A 21111-nucleotide genomic window follows, 5' to 3' on the forward strand; every position below is an offset into this window, starting at 1 on the left:
TTGGGGAAATCAGGAAAAAATCAGGAAAAATTAATAAATCAGGAAACCGATTTAAAACAGGCAATTATCAGGCCTGTAAAAGAGAAAAGAGCCTAGATTTAAAGAGAAGAAGATGTTGTTCTTACGATCGATCTGTCCAAAACTAGACATGGAAGCAGAGAGCCTTCCCTCTGTACTCCACCCGTATTCCTTGGTCCATCGAGATATAATGGACTTCCACAGGTCCCTGAACGAGGGAGCCTTGACATATCGCTTCAGTAGATCTGGAAGGTTTTCAAACGTCCCACATACCCGCAGCTCGTTGGCCAGCACCGTGAGAAAGAGAGGTCGCGAGCTGAGCTTGCAGTTGACGATCGTACGGCGGTGGCTAGCATCCAGGCACTTGCAATGCATGGCAAGATGGCGCTCGATGACTGCACCCTTGTCGGCGGTGCTCTCGAAGAGAGGGACGGAGAGAGTCTCACAGTCACGTCTGTTCATCAGGGACTTGTAAGTAAGATCGGAGCGGACACTGCTAATGATGATCTTGCAATGGGGTGGGAGGACAGCAGGCAGCCATTTCATTTCTTTGACCTGGAAGTAAAACATCAACATCAAAAGGTCATAGTTTTCATGTAATCAGATAAGCAACCTTTGGGTTGCCCACAGACAAGATTTAATAGGTCTCAATATCCAATTTATTTCAAAAAATGCTTTTGTGCTTACAGGAGCTCTTTATAGATATTCCACAGGAAAAGAAGAATGCCCAAACAGTAGTTCCTATGTTTATTCTCTATATTTTTTCAGAACTCTTTTGGAGCTTCCCACAGCGTAATCACTCCCTCCTCCTACAATTTTTGTCATTGTAACTCATCTTGCAATCAACTAAGTACAATGAATTTCATGATATAAGAATGGATTTCACAATTGCAATTGATGAAGGTCACATTAGGTCGTAGCCATAGTTACCTGATGGATTCCCATTCCCATCGTGCTGCCAAGCTCATCCACAGCATCAAGGACCAAAACACAAGGACCCATAGCAATGGCTGCTACAAAGGCCTCACAGATGCGATGAAAGTTAGACAGCTCCTCAGAATCACCATTACTCTCGGCCGGACTGTCACCTGAATCAATCAGCAAGGGAAATATTTGAATTGAATGTGGACTTTACTTTAAAACTTCTGATCAACATGTTTTAAATAAATAGATTTAGCAAATATCTAATTAAAATTGTCTTAACAGACATATTAGATAGTTTAATGCAAAACAATCACCTTCTAGTGTATTAGAGATGAACAATTATTAAGGCTCCTTTATTTCACTTTGTTTACAAACACAGCCAGAAAGGGCCACATGACCCCGGTAATAGTGTTTTCAGAAATATTTGATTTATTTTTCTTTGTGTAAGTTGTCTTCTGATTTGGCACTAATTCAAAGAGAAATCACCACATTTTTGTAAAAGACACTTCTTGATTCAATTTGTCACAGTAGGCATTCTCTGCCATTAGCCTGATATTTCCAGTCAAAATACATTATTAGCATCGGAAACCTATTATCCTTGCCAAGCAGCCATGATTGCTTCCAGAGTGAAAGCCTGCTTCCTGTAAACAGCAATGCTATAAATATACTGGGCAAACGTGTTAAAAATAGAACTGAGAGCTCCATTTCCTGATGCATTTGCTACGATTGCGAGAGCTTCATGCAATTTTTCATCATGCTTTTTTTTTAGTGAATAAATTCTGGTATTAAAAAATGTGCACTATAAGCCGGCATTTTACTGCTAGTGGCAGAACACTGTTTTTAACAGATGTAAAGTTTTGTGCACTCTACAATGCAAACTTATATTCTGTTTAAATGCAAGAAATATATTCCCCGTCAAGTGCACCTTTTGTTTAAGAAATGTAATGTTTGTGTACTTATTGAGGTCACTACCAAAATTAAGGTAAATCAATTCATCTCTCTCAAGATTTTTATTGTTTATGTTGCTATATGTCTCCATATACTTTGAAACATTGATGAGATCTCAGCAAGTCACCAAATGACAAGAGGTCAAGGGTCACAACCACATGTCTAAGAACGACTCCATCTACTAGGCAGGACACCCTACAAACATACCTCCAAACTCTCCTCTGAGTTCAAAGGTCACTCTCCGGAGGAAGCTACAGATGTCGGTACTCAGGGCGCTGGAGCCAACGTAGTGGGCCAGGACCTTGACGTCTGGATGCGATGCTTGGAACTGCTTGACCCAATTGGCAACCAAGGATGTCTTCCCGCATCCTCTCTCCCCTATCAGGGTCACAATGGACTTGGATGCTGGCAGATTTTCCCTGCGTATCATTGAAAAATGGATCACAAAATGACAACAAAATGCCAATCTTAATGACAATAATGATCATATACATGTAGATGCTGCTTGTAAGTGTCGGCTTGCATGGTGATGTACATGTAGATATACAGTAGCCACTCATCCTCTCCAAGCGCTATACCAGGTAGTTCTCCTCAGAACTATATGCTAAGAAAGATAACCAACAGTCCTTTTCAGGACTACACACCCCCAAGAAAGATTACCGAGTCAGAGTTCTCTCTCTCTCTCACATGGTGCACCCGCAAGCCTACTGTATAATAATGATCATAACAGGTAATATCTATGATTTGAATGTCTCCTTTGGGGTTGAAAGCTTCGAGTCAGGCCTCAAAGCCCATCTTTTCAAGCAAATGTGTAGTCCATGACTATTGGAGGAGCGGGCACCTTTTGAATGTTTGAAGCAGATAACTAGGGACTGGGGACATACAAGTGCTGTGGATCATCATCATCATAAATCTTAGTCTTTTACAGTCTAAACAGTCTTTTTCAAGACTATACCAACAGTCCTTTTCAGGACTAGAAACCCTCAAGAAAGATAACCGAGAATTCTTTTCAGGACTCCTCAATCCTCCCTCTCTCTCACATGGTGCACCTGCAAGCCTACTGTATATCATTAATCTTGTTTTTTAATATTTAGCTACACACAGCTTTTTCAAGGTTGATCCACGATTTCATTCTGGGACTTAAGTTGGCTTCATATCATCAAAGATACAGGGCTAAGGTAATATAGGATTTTGATTGGGTTATAAGTTAGGTCTAGGGCTAGGATTAGTTGGTACAGTGTTTGTTTAATGTTGGGCCCAGGGATGAAGTTAGTAAACTGACTGTTGACAACTTTTACCACTTCGCAATATTCGTCACAGCATGTGTTATACAACCATTTCAAGAGAATTAAAAGGAGAGAGTATACCTCTGACTTACATTTTCTTCTTCTTTCCTTTGACTACGACCCATTCATCGACCTTCTGAGCTGTTATAGGTGTGGTAGGATCCATCCATTCCTCACAGTGATCGGTCATCTTGGTGAAAAGCTTCTGTATCTCAGGGGTCAGCACAAACACTCGGCGTCGGGTCTCTGCGTACGCCTCGTGGGCTGCCCACTCTCGGAACTGCTCTCCGTCTGAAACAAGACGGAGGAACACAAATGATATTAATGATAATAATGATTATGATGATAATAATAATAATAACAGCAACAACAACAACAACGATACTACTGAAACATTGTAGTTTAATTGAGGTGATTAACAACTTTGAACTTTTGCTATTTACAAAAGTTTATGTCACAAAAACTGCCATCTTTAACAATTTGTAAAACAAAATCCTTTCTAAGCTTCCTTTTCGTAAGTATGAATGAACCTTGTACAATTTCTCGATTTTGTTGGTACAAGATGGTCAATGGGAAAACCAAGATTACTCAACAAGTACATTCTATAGTTTAGGGCTGATTTTTTACCTTGGAAATAGAGCCATTTCAAAGTGTAATCCCCCCCCCCCCCCCCCCCCCCCGCATTCAAAACAATTTACTATTCCATCTGCAATTACAGTCAAACCTGCTTTATTGACCACCTGTCTACAAAGACCACATTTTTTGTTTCCCTTGAAAATGGTTCATCATAAACTAAATGAACCTATCTACCAAGACCACTTGTGGTTTTTTCCCTTGGGCGGTCGCTATAGACAGGTTTGACAGCACTTTGTTCCTCAGATGTGAAATTAATGCATCCGTGTGCACTGCATGTCCCATAGTTTCTTACTCTACAAACAACAAAAAACATACAATTTTACTTGCTTTCTTAAAACTAAGATAAGCATAAACACAGACTATTAAAATGAGAATTGAAATGCATGAAGTTTGCAGACTCTCCATTAGAACTATTGGATATGAAACTTACCGACACCCCCCAGTAAATCATCTAGAGGAGGGTAGAGTTCATTAATGATTTCCATCCAGTCATCTAGCACCTTCTGACCAAGCTCTTCAGGAGTACGGAAGAACTGGATCTTCAGACCCTTGTTGATGAGCTTCTGTTTTAGAGCCGTTACTCTCATTTCTGTCTCCTCATCCTCCGCCATGTACATCTGTGTATCAAAATTAATAGAGAGAGAGAGAGAGAGAGAGACAGAGAAAGAGAAATAGAGAGAGAGAGAAAGAGAAGGAGAAAGAGAAGGAGAAAGAGAAGGAGAAAGAGAGAGAAAGAGAAAGAGAAAGAGAGATAAAGAGAGAAAGAGAGAAAGAGAGAAAGAGAGAGAGAGAGAGAGAGAGAGGGGGAGAGAGAAGATGATCAAATATTAAAACAAACATGAACTAAACATACAAAGGTCAGCAGTTTACTTCTTTTATATCATATGGAAGAAAAGCCATATAAAGTCTTGATATATGTCGGTTCTTAAATCCCAAATTTAATAACTATGTTCTCATCATATCTAGAGGTTAAGAAGAACCAATTTAAAGTCCAATTACAAGAATATACAAAAGGATCCACTTTGAATACCAGAAACACACTAACAAGAAAGTCAGGTTGATTTCCCATTCTGAAATAATGATAGATGACCAATTTTGCATTCACCGAAAAAAACAATCTTTGAGAAAAATATGTATCTATGGTTGAGGCATCCTAAATGTAAATCTAGAAGCAAATAGGTAACCATTAAACATAAGAAAGAGAAAACCTCTACATATTAACTCTAAATTTCATCTTTTTATTTAAATAATGAAGTGTTGATCTTCTCAGAAAAACTGTCAACACGCTATCTGTAGACCAAGCCTGGAAAAGTGACGGAAGAGTTATCGCCTTACTAGGAGCAATTAACGGGAAACAAACAACAAAACTAATCTCCTGCGAAAGAGACTTCCTGAACATTGCGAAACCAAAACCCAGTTCTGCACACTAAAACCACAACAAAATAAATTAGCAAATTGTCCTGAAATCATAAGTGTACATGTAAGCTAAAAAAATTAAAGTATTTGTAAATTCAATGATACTGTATCAGTTAATTTATTCTATTATCAAGGCAGTTAGTCAGTTACACAACCAGAAAAATGATCCTGCTCTCCAATTGTTTCTTATGAAACTGGATGATTCTATTTAGACTACAGTATCTGGATTCTGGAATATAACTTTTCAATTTTACATGTTTTCTGTTCATTTTGTACTTACAATACATGAATGGTGTATGTACGTGCCGAATGTGCTTTATGTGGAGATAAATTCAATTCAATTCAATTCAATGTAAATATCACAATAGGCCAAGTTTGAGGAACCTACATTCATTTACAATGGAGCTACTCAATCAATAGACATGATATCATAATGAATAGAATCTTTCCAGTATGTATTATGTAAATGATTTACATTAGCAGTTCATATCAACACACTGCCAGAGATTAGTGTATTGCACCATAGACAGTAACCCTCATTGGCTACACATGTACAGTATTGTAACGATCCACCCTCACAATATTATACTTGTAAACTGACTTCCATGCTAGCTGTCATATCTTTTATCTGAAACTTCTGAAAACATGCAGCTTGAATCATCCCATCCTTTCTTTTCTCAATCTTGTCTTATTTCTGTCTTTTCTCCTCTGTCTCCCTCTCTCTCTCTATGCTCTCTCTCTCTCTCTCTCGCTCACTCCGAGATCTTGCATACAGCCAGCCTATTTCTCATCATTCCTTCACATTCTTCATTTATAGGTAAACATTATCTCGATTAACTTTATTCCAGAAGTACCGCTGCGAGTTATAATCTGGATTGTGTGTGTTTTGTGTATAAATACCTGCTTACAAGCAAAAGTTTCTAGTTTGAAGAAGTCTAGTATGAACGGCTTCACGTATAAACACAACCGGAAGCATACGCGTACGTTGCTTCCGACACACTACTCACTAGATCCAATCTATAAATCGTAGAATATGCCTAAAAATTCATTATTTATGAAATATGTGATTAAGTTGTATATTTATTCAGATAGACAAACAAATTATCCCTAATATCATATTATTGTCTTAACAATCTCTTGTCAAAAACGTAAGAGAATTCGAATTTTGTACTTCTTTAAGTTTATTAACCAGGATCGGAATTCAGGTTGTGCGGTTGACGCGCATTATGTAAACAAACAGTGAATCCCAAATTCATGCTATGAAATATTTGTTTGTTAAATTTCTGCTCTTATTACAAAGGAGAGCTTGAAAAATGTATCTTATGCCTTGTATAAAGTTTCAAATAAACGCATTGTAATGTTTCCATTACTTAAGCAGTGTAACGTTTGGAATAAATAAGCATTTAATATTGAATTAATAAGGATTTTGAACTATATAAAGACCAGTTGCAATGTGTACGCGCGCATCTAGCTCTGTGCATGATCGCGGCGTTGCTTACAGCACGCGCATAGATTTCCCCCACGTACGCATAGATTTCCCCCACGTACGCATACAGTGTATACCCATAGGAAAGTGAAAAGTATGCCGCAGACCTGCCGCAGACCTGCCGCAGATCTGCCGCAGACCTGCCGCAGACTTTTAGTCTGCGGCAAAGAGTATGCCTAAGTATGCGGCAGAAAGAAATTTTGCTGCAGACTTGCCGCATACCATATGCCACAGGAACAGTCTGCGGCAGATCTGCGGCAGGATGAAATTTTGCTGCAGACTTGCCGCATACTAGTATGCCACAGGAACAGTCTGCGGCAGATCTGCGGCAGGATGAAACTTTGCTCCAGACTTGCCGCATACTAGTATGCCACAGGAACAGTCTGCTGCAGATCTGCGGCAGGATGAAATTTTGCTGCAGACTTGCCGCATACTAGTATGCCACAGGAACAGTCTGTGGCAGATCTGCGGCAGGATAAAACTTTGTTCCAGACTTGCCGCATACTAGTATGCCACAGGAACAGTCTGCGGCAGATCTGCGGCAGGATGAAATTTTGCTGCAGACTTGCCGCATACTAGTATGCCACAGGAACACTCTGCGGCAGATCTGCGGCAGGATGAAACTTTGCTCCAGACTTGCCGCATACTAGTATGCCACAGGAACAGTCTGCGGCAGATCTGCGGCAGGGCGAAACTTTGCTCCAGACTTGCCGCATACCAGTACACCACAGGAACAGTCTGCGGCAGGTCTGCCACAGGAAATCCCATTAAAGTCTAATAGGGCCAATTGAAACCAATCATCTCATGCATATTCATTATTACTTTACACGTGTGACAGAAAAATACATTTATCATGATTTGTTAAGCAAATTAAGACAATGCACATCATTTTTGTGATTTCTATTTTCCTTTTGCCATTATTAACCAATAGATTATTTTGTCTGATCATGTTACAATTACATTCACGTTTAAGCAATAGATATATTGATTACTAACGAAGAAACTATGATTACTAACCAAGAAACAATATACATATTTAGTATATATATGTGTACGAGCCTGTCTCACTTTAAATGTTACTCTTGAATACACTTCAAATGATCAATGTGATGAAGTTAATACAATTGAGAATAGAATATACCTAATTGGTAATATCGATATCTATTGGTATTACCTAATTGGTAATATCGATATTGCCAATATAATATTGCCGATATAAATATTCATGATGAAGAGTCTGCGGCAGGTCTGCCACAGACTTGCTGCAGACCTGCCGCAGACTCTTCATCATACTGAAAGAGTAAGCGGCACTAGTCTGCAGCAAGTCTGCGGCAGTCTGCGGCAGACCTGCCGCAGACTCTTCATCATACTGCGGCAGGTCTGCCGCAGACAGTCATCTTTTTCACATGCAAATTAGTTTTGCCGCAGACTTGCCGCATACTCTTTCAGTATGATGAAGAGTCTGCGGCAAGTCTGCGGCAAGTCTGCGGCAGACCTGCCGCAGACTCTTCATCATACTGAAAGAGTATGCGGCAAGTCTGCAGCAAGTCTGCGGCAGACCTGCCGCAGACTTTTCATCATACTGAAAGAGTGTGCGGCAGGTCTGCAGCAAGTCTGCGGCAGACCTGCCACAGACTCTTCATCATACTGAAAGAGTATGCGGCAAGTCTGCAGCAAGTCTGCGGCAGACCTGCCGCAGACTTTTCATCATACTGAAAGAGTATGCGGCAAGTCTGCGGCAAGTCTGCGGCAAAACTAATTTGCATGTGAAAAAGATGACTGTCTGCGGCAGGTCTGCTGCAGATCTGCGGCAAGTCTGCCGCAGGAGTATGCGGCAGGCTCATTTCTTTCCTATGGGTATATAAGATAGATTTTTCGGATTCGGGGCGATTCGGCAGAATCGCGCAACGAACTGGTCCAAACGTCGTCTCGCAAGAGCCGCCCAAACAAATTGGTCCAAACTTAACACTAAATTTTAAATAACATTGGCTAATTTTTAAACTCTCCTTCATAAACAAACAGGTATAGTTTCTTAAAGTTAATATAAAGTCCATTACCAATTTACAGTGTTATAGCAGACAGATTTTATAAACATGAGTATTAACTTGTGTGTATATGTATATATTATATAAAGACTTATTAAATTTGTAACAGTGGCGATAATATTATTGATGTAAAGAAAGAAATGATTAAATGAAGTTTTTGTTTTTGTGTTCAAACTAAAAATCTTGTCTCAAACAAATGTGTTCTTCTTTTTGAGTGTCAATTTAGTATTCCATTTACCTGTATTTCTATAGTCATATATTTTGACTAAAACGAATTAAGATTTTATAAAGATACATCGCTTCCTATCTCTCTTTCACGAGATATGGCCACAAATACCAGGCTCGCCGTGAGCGAAGGTAGGGGCGATGCGGTCGACGCCCTCAACGAGGGCGACGGCCGGTACAAAAATGGTGTCAGAAGTGGGATGGAAATACAGGTAGAGACTAATGGAATTGAAGAAAACACATCCAAATTGAACCAAAATAATGAATGGGAACAAGATGAACTTGAAGAAAATTTGGCAAAGTGTCAGAAAATGGAAAATGACTCGAATAATTCTTCAGAAGAAGAAACCACACAAGTGAAGAAATCTAATTCTAGAAAGAAACGAAGCGTGCAAAACAGAATTCTTTCTAGACTAACCCAACTAATGGAACAAATGATGACCTTGACTAACAAATCTCGGACGCGGCAACGCGCTGGTTCAAACTCATCTACTGAAGAAATAACTGATGCCAGTTCTATTGACAGCGAAGTGATGTTGAACTTCGACAAACACACCAACGACAAAACTAACAAACAAAACAATGCCAACTCTGCAGAACCAGAACAAAACAAAACCAACCTTGCAGAACCAAAACTAGAACGAAACGAAACTAACTCTGAACAAAAACGAACACAGAACCAAACACGGCCAAACATAATGCCCGACAAATATGATGGTAGTTCGGATTGGCACGATTACGAGACTCACTTTGATTCATGCAAACTAATCAATGACTGGGAGGATGAAAACGCAGTCAAGTACTTGTCTGCTAGTCTTAGAGGACCTGCTCTAAGATTGCTCAATGAACGTCCACATAAACATTGGACTTATGACGACTTGAAAGCAAGACTATCTCTAAGATTTTCTTCCTCTAAACAAGCAGAAACCTATCTGCTGGAACTGCGTGGTCGCAAGAGACGACCAAATGAATCGCTCCAAGAGCTCGGACGAAACATTAGAGAATTGACAACGAAAGCTTATCCTGATTTTGACTTTGACGGAATTGACCGTCTTGCTAAAATCCACTTTACGGATTCAATTCAAAGTCCAGAGATTCGAACGGGTATTTTCCATGTCAAATCAAAGACCTTAGATGATATGATTGAAGCTGCAATCACCACAGAGACATTTCTGTTAACCGAATCTGAGCGTTCTTGGAAAAAGAACACTCATAATAGAATTGTTGGCACAGAACAAGCGAGTAAAAGTGACTTACAAAGAACAATTGATATTGCCGTGGAACAAGCCTTGCTTAAACAAAACAACCAGCAATGTCAAAACGACAAATCCACCAGAACTAACAAAAACGACCAAACCGAAACGTTCACGTGCTACTATTGTCAGAAACCAGGTCACATTGCAAGAAACTGCTTCAAGAAACAATCTGACATGACACAGGCACATACTAATGAACAACATCGACCTAGAGGAACACAACAAAACTTCCGCCAGACACGAGGCCATTTAAACGACAATGGGCCCCCATGGGGGCACTGGCTTTAGAACCAGCCCAAATACATGGAAACGAAAACTATGATCACATGACTTCAACTAACCTTCCTTTGAGCAATTCGAACTGTAATGGTTTATTTGTAAAAGTTAGTATCCATGGCCAAGAGCATAGATTTCTGATTGATACTGGAGCCTCTGATTCTTATATATCCAAACAAGTTTATGAGAACATTCCTAGTAAGGATAGACCTTCATTGCGAGAATCAGATAAGAAAGCAAAACTTGCTAATAATACCCCTCTGCCTCTATTTGGTGTTGTGGCACTTGAATTGAAGATAGGCCCAACTTGCGGGTTTACTAAGTTGTTAGTCGCAGATATAAGTAATGATGGAATTCTGGGCCTAGATAATTTGTGCAAGATGGGTGCCAAATTAGATCTTACGACTTTCCAACTTTCTACTAAGTGGGGAGACCTAGAGTGTGAACGAGAAAATGGTGAAACCCTGTTCTGTCGTATCAGTACGTCAGAAACAGTCACCATCCCTGCAGGACATGAAGTTCTGATTAGAGGAACCATGAAAGATAGAATGAAACCAAATAGACTAGGCATTGCAGAAATGGATAACGCCCAAAACCATCTAACCAAAAGTGGTTTAATTGTGGCAAGAACTTTGGTGAGAACAGGGAGTGAAGAAATTCCCGTCAGAATTTTCAATCCATCACCGTCAAACAAGGTGATTCGGAAAGACACCCACCTTGGTACAGTAACAATTGTAGAAGAAAGTGAAGTTGAAACGACACCAAAATACACAAGGTCAAACCTAGACAAAGTACCCGAACACTTACGAGATCTATTAGAGAGAAGCACAAAAGAACTTCCTGAACAGTACCATGAGGACATAGCAAGTTTGCTAATAGAATTTCAAGACGCCTTCTCAAAAGGAGACAATGATATTGGGAGAACAAATCTTGTTGAGCATTCCATTAATACGGGAACGCAGCATCCCATTAGACAAAGACCCAGAAAGCATCCTTTAGGACAAAGAACGGAAATCAAAGAACAAGTAACAGAACTATTAGACAAAGGACTAATAGAACCTACAGATAGTCCTTGGGCCTCTAACATAGTTCTCGTAAGAAAGAAGGACGGTACACAGAGATTTCGTATAGACTATCGATTACTTAATGTGGCAACAATCAAAGACGCATATCCTTTACCGCGCATCGACGAGACACTTGATGCTCTATCAGGTGCTCGATGGTTCTCGACACTAGACTTAGCCAGCGGCTATTGGCAAGTTGGACTTGACACTGACGCGAAAGAAAAATCATCTTTCTTAGCGGGCGGGGGACTCTACGCCTGGAACGTTATGCCCTTCGGATTATGTAACGCCCCCGCCACTTTCGAACGATTAATGGACAAAGTACTCTCAGGATTATACTGGGAAACTCTTTTGGTGTACTTAGATGACGTTATCATTTTTGGTAGTTCGGTACCCGAAGAACTTGCTAGACTAAAACAAGTGTTTCACAGACTTAGACAAGCGAATCTAAAACTTAAACCTAAGAAGTGTCACTTGTTCAAAACAAAAGTATCCTATCTTGGACATGAAGTGTCTGACATGGGAATATCGACTCAGACAGAGAAAACCGAGGCTATAAAGAACTGGCCTACACCGACAAATGTGAAAGAAGTGAGAAGCTTTCTCGGACTAGCTTCATACTATAGACGTTTTGTTAAAGATTTCGGATCTATTGCGAAACCACTTCATCAATTAACTGAGAAGCACCGTGCTGGGCGATTCGAATGGAGTCCCGCCTGTCAAGATGCATTTGATGAACTTAAACATAGATTAACGTCTGCCCCGATTTTGGCATATCCTTGTGCGGAAGGTGAATTTATCCTCGACACTGATGCTAGTAACGACGGTATTGGTGGGGTATTATCACAAATCCAAGACGGACATGAACGGGTAATAGCTTACGGAAGCAAAGTCCTTAGCAAATCAGAGAGAAATTACTGCGTAACTCGGAGAGAACTATTGGCAGTAGTAACTTACTTGAAACATTTCAAACAGTACCTTTATGGTCGGCATGTTATTGTAAGAACAGACCATGGAGCCTTAAGATGGCTCACCAACTTCAAACAACCGGAAGGTCAACTCGCGCGTTGGCTGGAAGTAGTATGTGCATATGATATTGAAATAATACATAGAGCTGGTAGAAGCCATGCAAATGCAGATGCACTTTCGCGACGACCTTGTAAACAATGCGGTAGAGAAACTGAATGTGAAGCAGAACTTGCGAGAACTGATATCGGTCGAACTTGTGTTATTGAATTGACAGACACAAATAACAATGTTGAGATTAGAAAGGCTCAACTCGAAGACCCGAATATCAAGCCGGTGATAGAAGCACTTGAACGAGGTACGAAACCTACAAAGGAGGAAATGTCACCTCTGTCGTACAAAACGAAAGTGTTATTAGGACACTGGGAACAGTTAGAGATTCATGACGGTGTTCTTTTCCGAAGATGGGAATCGGAGAACGGTAGAACTATTAGGAAGCGACAAGTATTGCCAAAGCAGAAAATTCGTGATATATTAGAGGAACTGCACTCGGGTGCATTTGGTGGACATTTGGGATCCACCAGAACTTTGAAGAACGCTCAGATGCGTTATTATTGGGTAGGAATGAAGGCGGATATTAGATCTTTCATTCGTGAATGTTTGGCATGTAATAGAAGAAAGTCGCACGGTCGAAAACAGAGAGCTCCTTTGCAGCAAAGACGTTCAGGTAGCCCAATGGAACGAATTGCACTTGATATTCTAGGACCACTTCCCACCACTGAAGATGGTAACAACTACATTTTGGTAATAGCAGATTATTACACAAAGTTTGTAGAGGCCTATGCCATTCGTGATGAAAAAGCCCATACTGTGGCTCGGAAATTGGTAGAAGAGTTTGTTTGTCGTTACGGTGTACCAAAAGAAATACACTCTGATCAAGGTCGGAACTTTGAATCAAACCTATTCAAGGAGGTTTGTAAGATTCTAGATGTAAAGAAAACAAGAACAACTGCTTACAATCCCAAGTCGGATGGGATGGTAGAACGCTTTAACAGAACTTTGGTAAACATGCTAGTAACTATGATTGATCCTGACGAACACCAGCAAGACTGGGATAGATATATTCCTTTTGCTACCGCCGCGTACAGAAGCACCGTACACGAAACAATACAGGAAACACCAAACATGATGATGTTTGGCCGAGAAGTTACCCATCCTGTAGACCTTTCGCTTGAGCAAGCAACTTCAGAACTAAACACTGATTATGCTCAGGATCTACGAAACAGAATGGATAGTATGTACTCGAGGGTAACAGAACAAAGTGACAAAAACTTGAGACGACAAAAGCGAAACTATGATAGGCACACAAATGACGAAACGTTCACTGTAGGTCAATTTGTTTGGCTTCGCCATGACCAAAGGAAGAAAGGTATAAGTCCAAAACTAACAAACCGATGGGACGGACCTTTCCGAGTAATAACCAAACTATCCAATGTAACTTATCGCATTCAGCGAACACCCAGAACACCCCAGAAGATCGTTCACTACGATCGTCTGAAACTATATGAAGGACCAGAACTCGACGCTTGGAAGAAACCAAAAACACAAAGAACCATCATATGTGATGTCGAGGAGACACTCAACAATCACGACGGAACTTGTAACAATAACAAGGACAACAATACTAACACCCCCGAACTTGACAGACGTTATCCCCAAAGAAATAGACGTCCGCCTACTTATTTTTACTAATAAAACTATGATCATTTCTAATTTCGGCACATGAAGTAATAAATATATTTCGATATTATCACAACTAGACTCATCACCATGGTTTTCAAGTGCCGAACATGTAGATACCAGAACAGCAACAAGGAGGTTGTAAGACGTCACGAGAAAGATAGACATGATGTCAGCCTGAGTAAGCCTAGAGATAGAAGCCGTTCCCCTATCCGTACCTCCTTTAACAATACCAAATCAGCCTTTAGCCCGTATCGAAGACGCCTCACTACCCCAGATTTTACCATTCGACGCCCCACTCGCCCTATCCTCCCTGGACTTCACCGAGCCCGCCCACTTCCTTCCTTGACCCCTACCCCATCTTTGATCTCCCCAATTAAGGACACCATCCCGATGGACATTGATGACTGTAACACACGTACACCTTCCCCGGAAAACCAACCGCCAACTTCCCCTCTTCCAGAAACTCCGTCCCTGACCGAAGACACTCAACCACCACCTCTCCCAGAAACTCCGTCCCTGGCCGAAGACACTCAACCACAACCAGCTTCCCCTCTCCCAGAAATCCAACCCCATCATGATGACGATGGAATCAGCATTAACACAAACCCTGTAGACGAATGGTACGAATATACCAATGACTCCGAAACTCAAACACAGGACCCAGAAGACCACATCGCAAAACTAATGAACAGGTGCCGCATTTCTCTCAAAAAAAACCCAGACTCCTCACGCACCGAGGCCTGTAGCGAAACCCAGAGTTACGTTCATACACTTAATAGTAGGGAAAGTGTTGCCCGGGTCGTCGAGACTCTCCACCTTCCCGGAGGAGGGTTCTACACAAGATTTGAATATAAAGTTCGGAAGTTTTAAAGCATTCTCTACCCTATTCTTGCCTCTTTTATCTTCCTATCAACTTCTAAATCTTTTTCTATCTCTATCCCTATTTCTTCAAAATGACAAACTTTGTAACGCCACTGATAAGTATATATATATATGATTATTTGTGTATATAAGTCAATTAAGCATTACTTTAATAAAGACTTCATGGGGAGGCCAAATTACGCAGTTAATAAGATAATCTTTTTGAGATGAATTTCAACCAAAGAATATATACGTCAAATTTTGGCAGGACAAGAGATGTTATTTGAGTAAATGAATATTCGATTAATAGACATGTATGCGTTAGGTGATTGATTGATGTTGTTGATGATGATAGGACGTTCCTATCGGGTGATGGATTAAGTACATGTGAGTTATAGTGTTTGAAGGAGATTAACGGAAGTTGTACTAAAGAGCATCTCTTATATCTGCCAAATAGACTGCCATTTTAAGAAATTAAGATTGCAATTTTATATTGTTGGTTTGAGAAATTAAATCTCAGATGTTGATGATTTAAATGCATGTTTTTATATGAAGTCATTATTACGGTAATATTGAATTATGTATATATATATATAGCAACAACATGATATGCGAGGACGCATTTTATGGAGAGGGAGGCTGTGTAACGATCCACCCTCACAATATTATACTTGTAAACTGACTTCCATGCTAGCTGTCATATCTTTTATCTGAAACTTCTGAAAACATGCAGCTTGAATCATCCCATCCTTTCTTTTCTCAATCTTGTCTTATTTCTGTCTTTTCTCCTCTGTCTCCCTCTCTCTCTCTATGCTCTCTCTCTCTCTCTCTCGCTCACTCCGAGATCTTGCATACAGCCAGCCTATTTCTCATCATTCCTTCACATTCTTCATTTATAGGTAAACATTATCTCGATTAACTTTATTCCAGAAGTACCGCTGCGAGTTATAATCTGGATTGTGTGTGTTTTGTGTATAAATACCTGCTTACAAGCAAAAGTTTCTAGTTTGAAGAAGTCTAGTATGAACGGCTTCACGTATAAACACAACCGGAAGCATACGTGTACGTTGCTTCCGACACACTACTCACTAGATCCAATCTATAAATCGTAGAATATGCCTAAAAATTCATTATTTATGAAATATGTGATTAAGTTGTATATTTATTCAGATAGACAAACAAATTATCCCTAATATCATATTATTGTCTTAACAATCTCTTGTCAAAAACGTAAGAGAATTCGAATTTTGTACTTCTTTAAGTTTATTAACCAGGATCGGAATTCAGGTTGTGCGGTTGACGCGCATTATGTAAACAAACAGTGAATCCCAAATTCATGCTATGAAATATTTGTTTGTTAAATTTCTGCTCTTATTACAAAGGAGAGCTTGAAAAATGTATCTTATGCCTTGTATAAAGTTTCAAATAAACGCATTGTAATGTTTCCATTACTTAAGCAGTGTAACGTTTGGAATAAATAAGCATTTAATATTGAATTAATAAGGATTTTGAACTATATAAAGACCAGTTGCAATGTGTACGTGCGCATCTAGCTCTGTGCATGATCGCGGCGTTGCTTACAGCACGCGCATAGATTTCCCCCACGTACGCATAGATTTCCCCCACGTACGCATACAGTGTATATATAAGATAGATTTTTCGGATTCGGGGCGATTCGGCAGAATCGCGCAACGAACTGGTCCAAACGTCGTCTCGCAAGAGCCGCCCAAACAAATTGGTCCAAACTTAACACTAAATTTTAAATAACATTGGCTAATTTTTAAACTCTCCTTCATAAACAAACAGGTATAGTTTCTTAAAGTTAATATAAAGTCCATTACCAATTTACAGTGTTATAGCAGACAGATTTTATAAACATGAGTATTAACTTGTGTGTATATGTATATATTATATAAAGACTTATTAAATTTGTAACAGTGGCGATAATATTATTGATGTAAAGAAAGAAATGATTAAATGAAGTTTTTGTTTTTGTGTTCAAACTAAAAATCTTGTCTCAAACAAATGTGTTCTTCTTTTTGAGTGTCAATTTAGTATTCCATTTACCTGTATTTCTATAGTCATATATTTTGACTAAAACGAATTAAGAATTTATAAAGATACATCGCTTCCTATCTCTCTTTCACGAGATATGGCCACAAATACCAGGCTCGCCGTGAGGGAAGGTAGGGGCGATGCGGTCGACGCCCTCAACGAGGGCGACGGCCGGTACAGTATGTAAAGAAAACATGCAGTAGTTTTCATGAGATATTCAGGAAGTGGTGCAATGGAAGATTAACTAAAAGTGTTTAAATCTCTGCAATGAACATGTGTTTTAATTTAAAGTAAAGTACTCTAAAATATACACTGACACACTATGAAGTATAATTTCAAAGCCTTTCCAAATATTTTCATTTTGTGGTACATCATTTTGTCATGTCGCTGCACAAGCATCAAGGGTAGTATAAAAACTGTATAAACTTTAAAGCTAATTAATGTAGAAATATTTTTCAAAAAGATTAAAGAAATCAAGGTTAAAAGGTCTATTGTACATAATTGGATATACATTTTGAGTTCCTCAGAAATCATTGCAGCTCTATTTATGATAACATACAGTGTACTATAACTATCGTTATACTTTAAGTTTTCATGGCTGAAGAAAACTTTTTATTCAATTCATTGTTTATTTCCTCCCTTTTAAATATATAAGGTTAATCAATTTCTTCAAAACTACAAGGTTTGTCTTGAATTATACTCCAAGACAAATTTATAGAATAATTCAACTACTTTCATAACAATATCAAACCTATCAAATATTTACAGTACCGGTAATCACAATTAAGAAATGAAAGGAGACAAAAATCTGACAGCTAGGCAGTATGTACACAACTTTAAAGTAATAATGCTTCTCTTATATTCTTTGGACAATTAGGTGTTCCCTCAATAATTACTCTATTAATTCTGACAAGGTTTAAAGTCTACCTGCATTTATCAAAATATCACAGCAGTCCTCCGATCAAATATCATCATACGTTTCTAAGACAGCAACTCATTCAACTAATTAACTGGTAAAACCACTGCCGAACATAATTATGAGTGATAAATGTATATGTACACTGTAAGTGTTCTTAAGTATATATGTAGGTACAAAGAGCATGTTTACAGAGCACAAACACTTGATTGCATTATTGAAAACAATGTCTCAAATTCATTATTTATGTTAAGTCATGCTTCATGCAAAGTCATGGAAGACTTACCTTTAGTTTTTCCTCCCTTTCTTTTTCTGGTAACTCCAGAAACTTGTCTTCGATATGCCTGACATCTCTGACATAGAACCTGCAGTAAGTGTTGTCATTCAAGAATGCCGCCTGGTTGATCTCTAGCTCCGTTACGCTGCAATATTGATAGGCCTCCTGCATGATCCATTCATGTCCCTTGCTTGCAGCGATGAGATAATTCCTATCCAACCAGGACATGTTACGAGGTAGTTTCTCCAGCGATGACGGAAGGAGCGGTGCGTCGTCGGGCCGGTGCGTGCCATAGCGTTCGCCGAGGAGGCAGATGAAGAAAGGACTGCAGCGATTGATGTACTCCAGACACAGGGATATAACATTCCCAGAGCTGCACTGCTCGTTGTTGATGCCCCAGCGGAGGTCCGCAGGAGCAAAGAAGGTACCCCTGGAATGGCAGACGGAGTTGAGCTGAGGAAAGACGTAGCGTTGGAGGTGGCCTCGCTCATCCTGGAAGTCTAGGAAGGTGGAACTGATGAAGGGCCTGATGGACTTGCGGAAGTTGAACTGACGCTTGACGGTGCTGAAGGAACGCTTGAGTTTAGGCCGTCCTGGTTTACCCATCCTGTGTTTCTTCTACTGTATGCCTGTACTGCAAGTACCCGTTAAAGTTCAACACTCACACCGTATAGCAGCATGCATCACAGGACTGCATCTCTACATGACAAAAAAGAAAAAAAAACAAGAAATGCCAAATCATTATGGGATTCTAGCAAATTGACAGAATTGTCTTTGATGAATAGACCACTATCTTAAACAAACCTTTCATCACATGGCTCCCTTTAGTTTACACTCATTCATAATGAACAAACAAGGCATCTAGGCTTGGTTCATGTTGTTCTTTCATATTATAGAGATATCTTATTTTGTAGAATTTAGTAAAAAGGATGCACATTGTATGGCTGGGTGATTTACCCATGTAAATGTATTGAATGATAGCATGATATAAATTATGAATTATAAAGCTATCCACTATTAAATTGAAATAAAAATAGGCCCACAGTAAAATGTTGTAGTCAATCTACACAGTTCCAACTACAAGTACAAACAGTACATGTCTATTAAACTCTGACAAAGAGGTCACTTCCTGTGTAAATGTTCAAACCGTGGAACTTTTTACAGGTCACATCACAACTCATCATTTGTTTTTCCCCAGGAACTCAAAGTTACCTAATGTACCGTTTCTTTCTTCCAGTTTCCACATACACACATACAAGTTGGAATTTTATCAATCAAATACAGATTGGGTAATATATATCTGCACTGTAGCTACCATGAATGAACCTCCCTATCATAATTATTGAGAAATCTCTTTTTTTTTTTTTTGCTTTTGCTTTTTTTTTTTAGGGGCCGGGGGGGGGGGGGGGGGGGATTTGTTTTTGTCTTACATTGCATGAAAACGAGATAATACATTTTCTTCTCCATTTTTTAACAATCTATACAAAATAAGAGAGTCCAACACTTTCCAAAGTCCAAACCATGTCAAATGTTAATGAAGTAATATTAATTAATAAGCACTAATATCTGTATCAAATTTAACGAGTACTGATTTAATAGATCTACATACCTCTGAGATATTGATTAATGCAATAACAAAAAGCCCTTACAACATACTTGCATAGTCTAGTTCTTTTTAGACTGAGATTGAGCTAGATTATATTACAAAAGATTAATGATTTGTGTAAACAGAAAAAAACACCTGGCCTGGACAGGGCCTGTATAAATGACACATTAATGATTTGTCAAATGATAGAACTCAAACTCAAAGTTGAAAAAGTGACATACTGCCAGTGGTCATGGCGTGGGTCACTTTTTAGGATACACTAACCCATGGTCCCTACTTCAAGTTTATTAGAAAATCACTTTGTCTCGGCTCAGCCACAAAATCCACCATTTAACTCTAAGTTAGTAACTGGAACAGTCCACTACCTAACCGAGGCCTGCGCCTGCACTTCCCCATCGTAGACTCGAAGCGAAGGCGACCACCATTCACAAGTAGAATTTTTAGGAAGTTCTACACAGTCAGACCTCTCTACTCTTTAAAATGCATGTTTAATCTTTAGCGGTTTAAAACATAATTGCTGGAAGATAACTTACCATTATATCATGAAAGAAACGGATTATCCTTCGTTTGATATCCCAAGGAAACTCGGATTCAGAAATAGAGTTGGACGTCAGCACTAAAATAACGAGCCAGTGCGATTTACATGTGTTCAATGCATTGTTTTACATGTACTTCTACACGTACACCGCAATCTTCGAGCAGCCGCTAAACGTTAACGCGCTAGCAACAGTTCCCACGATTAACCCTCCCCGATTGTTTACATGCATGCTATGCACGGATGGATGCCCAACTAAAAGGAGTTTATAGCTGGTACCGCGCTCCTATCATCATTTATTGATTTATTAACAACTTCTATAGAAAGTTCCCTTGCTTTAAAAGTAGGCGATGTTCTAATGATTTCAGTAACTCTGCATGGAACAATCACATTTGCATACAGCGGTAAACCGATATTTTAACCTTCGTAAAGTTTGCAAATGAGATCGAGATTTATCATAACCAATGGAGCTGCAGTAGTTGATGATGCGTGGGCGTGGCTGGTATTCTAACATTTCAAAGATAGTCTACGAACGTAACCTTTAAACAGTATATCCTCGGCCTCGGTGGGGG

The 21111-nt window shown here is 39.4% G+C and overlaps 1 protein-coding gene across 1 annotated transcript in view; it reads right to left on the reverse strand.

Moving 5' to 3' along the window:
• Positions 1 to 20671, reverse strand: part of LOC585629 — a 37078-nt gene extending 16407 nt beyond the window's left edge. The window contains exons 1-7 of the mRNA XM_030972032.1: positions 20538 to 20671; positions 18408 to 19097; positions 4243 to 4429; positions 3269 to 3467; positions 2098 to 2309; positions 949 to 1106; positions 126 to 573 (exon numbers count right to left, since the gene is read on the reverse strand). Coding sequence (XP_030827892.1) covers positions 126 to 573; positions 949 to 1106; positions 2098 to 2309; positions 3269 to 3467; positions 4243 to 4429; positions 18408 to 19004 — 1801 coding nt within the window. The 5' untranslated portion in view covers positions 19005 to 19097; positions 20538 to 20671. The remainder of the gene's footprint in view (positions 1 to 125; positions 574 to 948; positions 1107 to 2097; positions 2310 to 3268; positions 3468 to 4242; positions 4430 to 18407; positions 19098 to 20537) is intronic.
• Positions 20672 to 21111: the final 440 nt, after the last annotated feature.

This window comes from Strongylocentrotus purpuratus, unplaced genomic scaffold (assembly GCF_000002235.5).
Source record: "Strongylocentrotus purpuratus isolate Spur 01 unplaced genomic scaffold, Spur_5.0 spur5_scaffold_6, whole genome shotgun sequence".
Taxonomy (NCBI): Eukaryota; Metazoa; Echinodermata; class Echinoidea; order Camarodonta; family Strongylocentrotidae; genus Strongylocentrotus; species Strongylocentrotus purpuratus.